The sequence below is a fragment of the Dendroctonus ponderosae genome, unplaced genomic scaffold, assembly GCF_020466585.1.
Source record: "Dendroctonus ponderosae isolate FM_Combo_2020 unplaced genomic scaffold, Dpon_F_20191213v2 Dpon_F_20191213_1, whole genome shotgun sequence".
In the NCBI taxonomy this organism is placed as follows: Eukaryota; Metazoa; Arthropoda; class Insecta; order Coleoptera; family Curculionidae; genus Dendroctonus; species Dendroctonus ponderosae.
In genome coordinates, this window is record NW_026017110.1 from 25,885,786 (window position 1) to 25,896,880 (window position 11,095).

At 36.6% G+C, this 11,095-nt stretch overlaps 2 protein-coding genes across 3 annotated transcripts in view; both read right to left on the bottom strand.

The window, feature by feature from the left end:
- Positions 1 to 301: 301 nt before the first annotated feature.
- Positions 302 to 5,991, bottom strand: LOC109543718 (arylsulfatase J). 2 transcript variants are annotated; one of them, XM_048661785.1, is made up of 9 exons: positions 5,645 to 5,991; positions 3,299 to 3,458; positions 3,070 to 3,246; positions 2,711 to 3,010; positions 2,474 to 2,653; positions 2,296 to 2,422; positions 2,094 to 2,236; positions 1,252 to 1,519; positions 302 to 576 (listed from the first exon to the last, which is right to left on the bottom strand). In XM_048661785.1, the coding sequence occupies exons 1-9, from the start codon at positions 5,744 to 5,746 to the stop codon at positions 411 to 413; spliced, it is 1,623 nt and encodes a 540-aa protein (XP_048517742.1). In that variant the 5' UTR covers positions 5,747 to 5,991; the 3' UTR covers positions 302 to 410. The 2 variants fall into 2 exon arrangements, with proteins under 2 accessions (XP_048517742.1, XP_048517743.1); XM_048661786.1 differs by lacking the exons at positions 2,094 to 2,236; positions 2,296 to 2,422 and having other exon boundaries at positions 5,645 to 5,990.
- Positions 5,992 to 6,563: 572 nt separating this feature from the next.
- LOC109543710 (teneurin-m) overlaps positions 6,564 to 11,095 on the bottom strand; it is a gene marked incomplete in the record, with an annotated part of 162,684 nt that continues 158,152 nt past the window's right edge. The window contains 2 exon segments of the mRNA XM_048661784.1: positions 6,564 to 9,346; positions 9,561 to 10,294. Coding sequence (XP_048517741.1) covers positions 8,603 to 9,346; positions 9,561 to 10,294 — 1,478 coding nt within the window.

The window sequence follows — 11,095 nt, forward strand, 5'->3', positions numbered from 1 at the left end:
AAAGAAAAGTGGGCTTGAAATGTGAAAAATTCGAATTTCACTCATCGTTAAAAAAATTTTCGCAGGACTATTGCGGAACACATTTTGAATTGAGTTTTTCTGAAAATGAAACTGTTCCCAATTATTCGGCCACAAGCGCAGTTCGAGGTGCGGCGTAGTGAGGGGCGCTGAGTTATAACACAGTGTTATCCAGGCCTGAATGTGCTCTTTGCTGTCGATGTGCATTTCTAAAAATAACTATATGATTTTTTGCCAAAAAGCTTATTCCTGATGAATTAACGCAACTAAATGAAAAAAAATCTAAATTTTTTTAACATGTTTCGGATGTTATTAGTTTATTATGAACTTAAGAATGGGTGAGAACTCGTCCCAGATATTGTTCTTTTATTGGCAATTAACAGCTAACAACACTAGTTTACAACAACTAAAGGAGTTTCGTAGTCTCCAAAATTAGTAAACACATAATTCCAATATTTTGGGTTTCCCCTTTCATCCAGTGGAAGATTTCTAGGTGGTATTGCTGTCGCATTATACTGCTGCAGTTTCTTTTGCAATTGTTGTAATATAAGTGGATAACTGCAAGAAACAACATTATTTATTCAAAAAGAACTAATAAAATATAAAATTTCAATCTATGTATCTATAAAAAATACTGAAAATTATGAATTTTTTGTCATCCGATGTCTTAATAATATTTCTTGTTAATACATTTTCAATTCGCCAACTAAAAAGCTCATTAAATCTCTGATCTTTTGGCCTCAATCCTCATTATGTTGGTAAAAGCAGACACTTTTTTTCAAAAAAAATTGGCAATAGTCGATTTTTTGTTGAAATTGTTTTAGTTGAAACAAGCAAATATCCTTAATTTATAAAAATCCATGCCAATTTTGTTATAGAAAAGATTAAAACAAATAGCAGTTTTTCACGAAATGCGACACATTTCGATAAAATATTCGTATACTTTTTCTTCACATTTTTTATGATTGATATTTCTTCACAAAATGAAATTATTCCATCAAAATCGTCTTCGATGACCTTCCGTTTGGCATGATCTAAAAAAGGATGTATTTCTCATTACTCTTTAGAGTGTTGAAGCGAATTTCTGTAGTAAAATGATTGTCTTTCAATGCAAATATTCACAAGTTTTGATTCGAATCAGAAATTGATGATCAAGTTGCCATTAAAATAGGCGGCCTTTTTTGGCTTAAAACTCATTAGTAAAAAAACTTGTTAAATCGCACTCTTACTTACTCAGTAGCTAGATTAGCATATTCACAAGGATCGCTGGCAATGTTGAATAAACAGGGCGCATCTACTGGATTGCATTCAATCTGGCTCACATTCTTGCAATCAATCGTAGCAGCATTTCTCAGCGATTTAATCACTTCTGCTGATGTTGAAGCATTGATTTCTTGCAGAGCCTTTCCTGTAGGACTGTTCTGGACCAGGCTAATGTTATATTGAGCATCCCTGCCTGAAGGCCCGTACCAGTTGTCCCATTGTCCATTATATGTCGTACCTAAAGGAAAACATTAGATCAAAGTTGATTACAAGTTACAAGTACATAAACCCAACAAAAATCCCATTTTTTTATGCTTTCTCAAGCAGGCCTGAGTCGCGTTTTCAGCATTTCTTTGCAAAAATTCACCTCAACTGTTCACAGATCTGCTGCTTTTTTTCGGTGCATCTTTTGCTCATTACTCTCTTAAATCATATAAAATTTGTCTTCAATGTTGCAAGCGGATTTTTGCCTCAGTTTCTAAATTTGTAGGATTGTAAGAGATACAGGGTGATTCTTCGAAAGACAATGTTTAAAAAAATGTAATTAAAACTTGCATAGTGTTTGGCTGATTAAACAAAGTCTTAGTGCTTGCGCCCCTTATTTAATCTGAAAATATGTGAAAAGTATCCAGGCTTTCTTGAACATTTTTGCATTGCGTCATCACAATTGTGCTTCTTGTTTCTTCCAATTACTCTTGATCATCACAGCTTCTGTTTCATTTCTTTTGATTCTTCCCTTTGTCCATTTTAGCTTCGTCTCCAAGGCTCAGTAGAGTTTTAGAGGCGACAGCAAAAAATTCCAAGTGCATTACCTTGAATGATTTTCCAGTTATTCACCGTCAGCGCAGCATTTCCATAAATATCGTCGATGTTGTGCAGAACTTCCGTTCTAGGAGACTCAATGTCTTCCGATAGCGCTGTCCATATACTTTGCCCATCCCAGTCGGACTCATTGCTTAAGGCACAGATTCTGGTCACATCACCACAGTTTAATTAAAATGAAACTAGTTTTACCCACGGTTTCCCCCAGCTGCTTCCAAAAGGGTGGGGAGCCAATCAGCAATCTGCATCAACTGAGTTGCCACTCTGGCCGGTTTTTTAATTAAGGGACTCCAAACCAAACCAGCCCCCTTAATGCCACCTAATCATTCATTTAACAGTTTTTCCCAGGTCGAGTCACCGCTCAACTTACCTTCCCATAGAGTGTTCTTAACTCCTTTCAATGGATAGTTGGAGGCAGCATTTAGATTAAAACCTGCGGCCGGACCTCCGTTGTCACTCGTGAATATCACAATGCTGTTTTCCAACATGTTCCTGTTTTTCAGAGCCTTCACAACTGCCCCAACTGATTGGTCCAGTTTACTGAGCATTGCTGAAAAAGTAATAGGGGGTTTGAAAATTTTTTCAAAATATATCGGCAAGTTGTTACCTGCAAACCTTTGCCTTTGCGACTCCTGGATATATTCAAATTTATCCACTTCGTCATCAGGCGCTCTTAAAGGTTCGTAGGGATTTCCAGAATGGACTGCTGCATGTGCCAAATACAGAAACAAAGGCTTCTCTGTGTTGTGCTCATTGATCAATCTGACTGACTCTTCCGTGAAAAGATCTGTGGAATATTGCCCGTGCAAGTCGTAAGCTATGGACATGTTTCTTCGCATATCCAGGCCCCAGCCAGGATTTTCCACCGCTGTGTGATCAAAGTAGTCTTGATGTCCCGTCCAGTAGCCTTAGAAAAGGTCGCAATAGTTTTCGTATTTGCAAAATTTCGTATATGTATTTGGTTACCCAGATGTGAGATGAATCCTCTATACAGTGGCGTGTATTCCTTCTTCCAGCTGCCCAAATGCCACTTTCCAACGATATGATTGACGTAGCCCAGTTCTTCTAGATACTGGGGCAGAATTTTCTCGGTTAATGGCAATCCTCTCGGTTCAGCCCCATATAACACCGCATGTTGCATTCCTAAGAACAAACTGTGGTGATTTTTGTGGAAACAACTAAATAGGAACGAAACCTGTATGGATGGGGTATTTTCCTGTCATTAGGGCACTTCTGGATGGGGTGCAGATTGGGGTAACATAATAGTTATCCAGGATCAGGCCCGAATAGGCCAGTGCATCGATATTGGGGGTGGGAATTTCACCCGACCCATGAAAACCCACGTCATTGAAGCCCTAGAAGGGGTAAATTTGGAAGTTTAGTTTAATGAGATGATGCGGAACAGAAGGATTTTGTTGGCAAGAGCAGTGCCCAATTATTTGGTCTATATAAGAAATTCATTAACGTAAATATTTTCAAAGCCAAATATAAATAATTCTATAAATTTATTATTCAATAACATAATTTAAGGAATGTTGTTGGTTTTCACGCAAAATGCAAAAATTCAAAAGTAATGCGGATTTTAAAATAGTTCTTGAAAAAGTAAATTTTTTTTATACCAAACGTTATCTAAAGAATATTTCTAGTTTAACTTTAAAACATTAATTCAAAAGTAATTCGTGTCTTGAAAACCGCTTTTGGGCTTTTCAGCATGAAGACCTAAATTGACTATTGAAGACCTAATATTTTTATGACAACAATCATTTACAACATTTCTTCAGTTTCCATTAAAAATATTTGAAATTAATGCAGGTTTGAAAACGGTTCTTAGTCTATGGATCAGATAATGTAAATCACGATAAAACCTGTAAACAAACCTTCACAAACACCAAAGAAATAGAAAATATTAATTAACTTATCATAGATGACAACAGAATTCTTCAATTCGCTTCGATATCATTCTAATATTTCGATTTTTAAAGATATTATACAGGATGGCTCAGAGTTGAGTGTAAATTGAGTGCAGTGCAAAATGCATTGAGTTGCATAAAACAGCAGAGATGCGAAAATTTTCAAGAAATTGTCGGGCTCAAAGTAAGCGAATCTAGAATATATTTGGAGGTAAAAATCTTTCAGCAATTATTTTCAGCAAATATTTTTACTCTATTTGTTTTTCATCGATATGTCCGACATATAAAAAATGAGCGTATTCTTAATGATAGAGAAACTTGAGCTTGAGCCTCCTTGTAGGGAAAAAGTCGGTTCAATATCAAATACAATAATGATAAAACCATGTAGATGTTGACCGTTAAGTCAGTTGACCCAAACTAAGTGACTACACTATAATTAGGCAATATAAATGCCGGTTCGCGCATCTAAAAGAACGCAATCCTAGAAATTTGCATGTGTGTTTACCTTTGGAATAGATAAAAATTTAAATCTATTTTATTCCACATGTTTATGGCAAATGTGAAATATTACAACCATATAGGAATATAACGGAAAATACAGCATCTAATAGCGTTATCGAATCTAATATCTTTGCTACCTAAGAAGGAGTGCATTTTTAATGAACAAAAAGTTGTCAATTCCTAATTTGCAAAATTATCTTAACTGCAGTCAACTCCGCTTATAATAAACCCGGTTATAGTAAACTTTCGGTTAAAACGAACTTTTTGCCTTTAATTGAAACGTCATCCATAAAGACCAACGTATTTTCTCATTCCGGAGTAAAAACGTTGGTCCGGAAAAAAAGAAACTTCCGGATATAACGATCACTTTTTAGGTTAGTTGTATATAATAGTGTTTATAATAGTGAGAGCGAGAGACAGGCAGTGACTTGTTGTTTTTTGCCGCGATATGTATGTAAATCGTTTTAGAATGGAAAAAAAAAACGCAAAGCTTTTTCACTAAATGAAAAGTACGAGATTATTAACAACATAAAAAGTGGAGTAAAGCAGAGTGACATTTGTAAGGAATTAGCTCTTAGCAACCAAATTGAGTGATTTCAATTTCTTCGAATATGTGAGCATTGATAATGACATTCTTACAAGAGAAATGTTGACCGATGAGCTAATTATAGACTCCGTAACCTCATCTACAGCTTTAAGCGATAATGAGAAAGATGACGATTTAGGTGAAACGTATTCTACTGTAGACACTAATGCTGTTCCAACCATTTCCGAAATGACAAAAAAAGTGTCAGAATCTCGGAATTTTCTACAATCACGCCAAGTTCCTAATCATATCTGGGAGTCCTTTTGTGATCTTGAAAACTACATAAATAACATCTATTTTTGCAGCAGAAATGTACAAACAAAAATTACAGACTTTATGAAGTAGATTTCAAATTGAATTTTGTTTATCTTTTTGTGTTCTTTTTAGTCATACCTACTAACTTCTACTACTCTATGTAAAAATAACGAAATAAAATACACCACGTGTTTTTGTATTATTATTCGCTTATAGCGAACTCCGGATATAACGATCCAGTTTTAGTTCATTTTTCAAGTTCGTTATATCCGGACTCAACTGTACTTACTAAATCGTCAGCAATAATAAGCACAATGTTTGGCCTTGTCTCACTGGAAAAAACAAAAGCCGGCCAAACCAATCCAATCAGAATCGTTTTAAGAGCCAACATATTAACTTTCCGATGAATGGCACAACACAACAACAATCTATTTTCCGCTAAAGTATGAACTGAACACCAACTGTACTATAAGTACGCTTTGTTTATCTGATAACTGCACCAATGATGCGAACTGCTCGCTGTAGATGTACTAATTTTTAGTTTAATTGATTAGTCTATTCACTGTGATAAACGGAACGTGTGATACGTAGCTTTGGTCATAAATAAAGACAAAGTGGCTTTGTTAGGCACGCAATCAATATTAGTTACCTTTGCCTACGTTGACCTGTAGTTCCGTGTGCCATTTTTCTACAACATTCCGATAGATTTCATCCGAGAGGCAAAGAATGGATCAATAAAATTTATTTCTGACCGCAGTTAAATGCGTGTTATGGAACATGAAGAGAAAATATACAACTCAGCCCTCTATGAGAGGTCTTGCAGCGAGACAGTGCAGACACACCGTAAAAATATATTTGAACTCATAAACTAAGAGTCACGAAGTTACTCTCCAATGAACGAAGAAACATACAGAATTTCAGCCTTGTAGCTCGGTGCGATCTTGGTTAAATTTGGAGTTTTTATGGACAGACAAACAGACATACATTCATTTTTATATATATAGAGATAAGCTTCAGGTTTTAAAACACACTAATTATCACCCAAGTGGCATAAAGTAGTTTCAATTCGCTGCGCGACAAGAAAGTAAATTATATCATTTTTTAGGCGTAATTCAAGCATGTTTCACGTAAAAATATTTTTTCATGTATCCGCTTATCCTTAGGAATACTTACACGTTTAGGACCAGTTGGAAATATACAACCAAACATTTGTTTAGTAAACGATTATATTAGTGAATTAAACAAAATATATTTACATATGAAAACAATATACACAATCAAATATTTACACAGTTAAAATATCGCCTTAAGAATATAGTTTCATAGTAAGGTGTCGAGTCCATCCTTACCATCGTGTGCCGTTGAAGACAACAATTGCACGTATAAATAGGATTTTATGATTTAAAAAGTATTCAATATGAAGACGTATTGCTTTAATTTTTTAGTCACAATTATTCATTTTCTTGAAAAATATCACTATACCATATTTGGCTTTTTATAGCTTTCGCTGATGCAAGTTCCCAGCTCGAAACCAGCAAAGTCTATGTAGGTTTCGAGATGGCCAAATTTGCCAAAAAAACTAGTGTTAAAAATGCCACTAATCATTAAATGAGTATCGAAAGGTACCTGGATTCAAGTGCCAGAGGATCGGGGTTCCATCTGACCGAGTCATGAAGTTCAAAATTCGAAATATAAAGCGTACGAAAAATGGTAAAATCTCGGTATAATCACAGCAGACAAACAGAACAGTTCTATCACAGTCTTATTCGAGGGATTGTTGCAAAATAGATCTCTTTATCGACTGTGATTCTACAAGCTGAGTCACTTGTAATTGTTAAATGACAATATTGGAAAATTCGATTTAAGAGAATTGAAAGAATATCTGATTATAGAATCATGTGTGGCTGGCGATAATTGAAAGTGGCTCAACCTGCTCCCGAATTTCTCTACAAAATCAGCTGTACACACAGAATGTTTAGTTACTTTAGTCCAGTGATCTATTGCTTACCTATTAAATTTAAATACACATATATAGCAATACCTAGAAATGGATTTGAAAAATTCAGCTTGGGAATTGATCGAAGAGAGCTGTAGTTTTGCTTTTGACCCTGTTTGAAGGGAAAATTTAGTTGAAAACTCCCGACATCTGCGAACTGACCATGATTACGACAAGTAAAATTTCCACTTAAAAAAGGGCCAATTAACATGATTTAAGTCTATTTTTTGTACGGTCTAATCTAATACAAATGCGAGTCAATGCACAGGTAATTTTCAGATCTACACATAAAACCGAGACACAAGCACCGATATAAAATAAAAAAATCATATAAATAATATTTACATCTAAAACTTCTAGGATGATTGGATTATTTTTCTACAATTCGCATAAGAATCGTCTTCATTTTCGTTTAACATCAGTCGCGTGCTACACAGTTAAGTATTTCACTTAAAAACCAACATGAAAAAAGTACTAATAAAGACGCTGGTAAGTGGACCATTTCGTATTCTTTGGCTTTCTACTTTTTTTACATTGATTTCGAAAGCAAAATGCAGGAAGAATTTGCAGCATTAACATGATTCTATCCATTGTTACACAATCTCTATTTAATTACTTATTACTTAGCATTGTTCTAGATAATTGTTCCATATAAAAAAGCTTTTATGTACATATGTAACTTGTATTGCCTTAACTATATTTGCAGATAATGGGCTATGATTTGGCACATTTTGCATTTACAAAAGTTTATAATACAAATCTTGAGGATGGTAGTGGGAAACTATTGAGTTGGGGAGCTGAAACTTCGGTACATGCAAAACATGCCGAATGACTTACTTGACTTAGATTATATGTACGACAGCGATCTTTATGAGTATCTAGGCTACCCTGTAGGAAAAACAATGTATATGTATTCTTAGAGATAGGCCTTTTGATTGCTTTTACACAATATACAGCGGCGGAAGAACGGCGAGGTCGACTTAAACTTTGCAACCAACTTTTAGCCTACCCCGGCCCCTCCCCATTCACTCATTTTAAATCTCTATTGGACATGTATGGCTTCGAGCTCCCCCCTTACGAGAATTTATGAAAAATAGCCACGAATTATTAAAAATAGTGTTTTATCTCTATAAATTAATTAATGTACGAACGACTAGGATTTGATGACCTCATTATCAATATGGCACATAAAAATAACTCTCTGTTTCCACTCACTCTCTACCTTTCACACTGACCTCTATTGTATATTTATTACGAATCGTGTCGATGTATTCGACCTCGCCGTGTCCCGCTCTTTCGTCGTTTTCGTTTCGAGTCTCGTTGAAAAAACACATTGCCTGGATCGTCCGCCAGTTGAGGATATTTGTGAATGCTACGCAGATCTATACCTTCATAACCATCCACGTCTCCATGGGAAACCAGTTCCTCTTTCTCCTCTTCAGTCCAGTTGCCTCTGCCTTGAAAACCAGCGGCAATCAACTGTTTCTCCAGCTCCCAAGCCCGTTCTATCGCCCTTTTGTTGGCGTGTCTCAAAATCTTGCGCGTTTCCTGATCGGGATCAGCCCCATACTTAATAATGACGACTGCATCTGGATTATGCAGCCTCAATTCTTTCAGTGGCGTCGCTGAGCCGTGCTCGGTGATTTCATGTGTGGACACATTGAACATTCCTCCCAGTCTTCTCAACTCTTCCAAATCGTCCCGGATTTTCAACACGTTGTCTTTGACAAAGTAGAAAAAGTCCTGGTCATGAATGCTGAACTGGAGGTTGAGGAAAAAGGAGTTGTTGAATACCGAAGTGACAACGTCTTGGACCACGCCGTTCACTCCTTCAACCACGCTGACTAAAGCGCGACTTCCAACACGCGAAATTAAAACTCCCTCTCCGAATACGGATTTGCGGTACGCCACTCTAGGAAGAAGATTTCGGGTTTTTGGTTCCTTCTTCAGGAGGGGCTTTGGTACGAAGCTGATATCGGCGAATTTTTCATTCACCTGGAATAGATATAGCCAAGTTAGTAAACTGCTATATATTGTACAATTTGTTCAAAATGTGTGTTGCTAGATATTAAAGAAACGTGTATGAGAAAGACCTTTTCCGGTCATTTAGAAAATCCCTTCGATGTTTTTAACACATCAACAAAAGTCGGTGAATTGCACACTTAAACTCCCCAGATTGAGGATGCACCCAAATAAAAACTAGACTTACTTGATCCACCATGCATTGCAATCCCGACATGATTCCAAAATCTGGAGCCAATTGAGGGGCGGATACGATTGCGGTAGGATTGTACACAATTTTTCCTATATACTCCGAGCCGAGCATCTTCTGGATATCATAGCCATAGAGTTGAAGCCAGCTCTTTTCGTCTGTCATGTAGTTGGTGGTGTACTTGGCGTTAATTGGGTCATTGTTCAAGAAGCGATAGATAAATATGTCCGTTGGAGTAGTCAATTTCGAAGCCAGTTTCTCCCAAGCTGGAATCACCCACTGTCCAACGATCGGGTCGTAGAACCGCTTGTTGATATAGACGAGCTTCGTGTTGAGATCATAGATGCCTCCGTGGAAGTCCACCGGCAGGTAAAAGTCCGGGTTGGTGTCCAAAACGATGTTTCCGAACGGGGTTCGGCGAATCTCCTTAATCAGATTTCCATTGATGTCGAACAGCGCCAATGGACTTCCATTCTGATCGGCTGCCACGTAGAATCTTTGCTCGAGCGTTTCCACCGTGATCAAAACATCGCGCGTATCATAGAGGAATCGGAACGTTCGTCCGGTTTTCGGGAAATGCAAATGGGTGATTAACTCTGGAGTACTCGGGTTTGAGTATAAGTACTGGGTAACATTGCCTTTGTCGTCGTTCCAGGCGATGAGCCGATCCTGTCCGTCGTAGTAGTACCAGGTTTGGAACTTGTCGGCCTCGAAAGCGTGGATCAGTTGACCTGAAAAAATTGCTGTGTAAATACTTTGCTTTTCCTCTTCAGAGCTACGATCTGTGACCAAAATAGCAGTTGCTATCTTATAAAATACTGAGTGCCCGGAAATTATTATTCCAAAAATGAGTGAGTCAGTACTAAAGCCATATTTCTATACAGGGTGATTCAAAATTGGCATCATTCCTCTGGAGGTGTTGTCTGGCGCTGTTATAGGAGTACAGAAAAAATAGTAAAATAAATTAATTGTTATTAAAAACTGAGAAATCTGCAAAAAACTATATCATAAATACGGCAGCAATGTTTTTCAAGGTAATCTGCCTAATTGACATTGCGCAAATACCTGTGGCTTCGTAATTTTTTAAAACTCTGGTAACCATGGAATTATCCAGACTGACAATAACGACATTTTGGGTATTTCGCCTCAAAAATATTTGTCATTAAAAAAGCCAGAATTTCCTCACGTCTTTTATTACAGATTGATAAATAGTGCTCCTATTTGGCTATAAGAACGAATTATTTATCAAAAAGTAATCAAGAACTATCACCTAGAGGGTATCCTGCGACACACATAGGCTCAAGCTGTAAGAGAAAATTCCAATTAGTAGAGAAATTAATTTGAAAAGTTACCTTGACGTTTCGACAGCTATTTTATGCTATCGTTATCAAAAGAACCTAAAAAGGAGTATGTTAATAAATTGTGTAACAATAGTAGGATAATACAATATATGAAAATTCGCTCTGATAATTGGTCTGTGCAAATTGTCAGTTATGTGACTTTGACTTAATCTCATTGTTTAAATTAATAAA

Coding starts and splice junctions, on each gene's coding strand:
- LOC109543718 (XM_048661785.1), bottom strand. CDS start 5,746: ATGTTGGCTCTTAAAACGATTCTGATTGGATTGGTTTGGCCGGCTTTT. Junction 2,423..2,473: donor TAAGAACACTCTATGGGAAG/GTAAGTTGAGCG, acceptor ATGAATGATTAG/GTGGCATTAAGGGGGCTGGT. Junction 2,237..2,295: donor GCAGCTGGGGGAAACCGTGG/GTAAAACTAGTT, acceptor CTGTGCCTTAAG/CAATGAGTCCGACTGGGATG.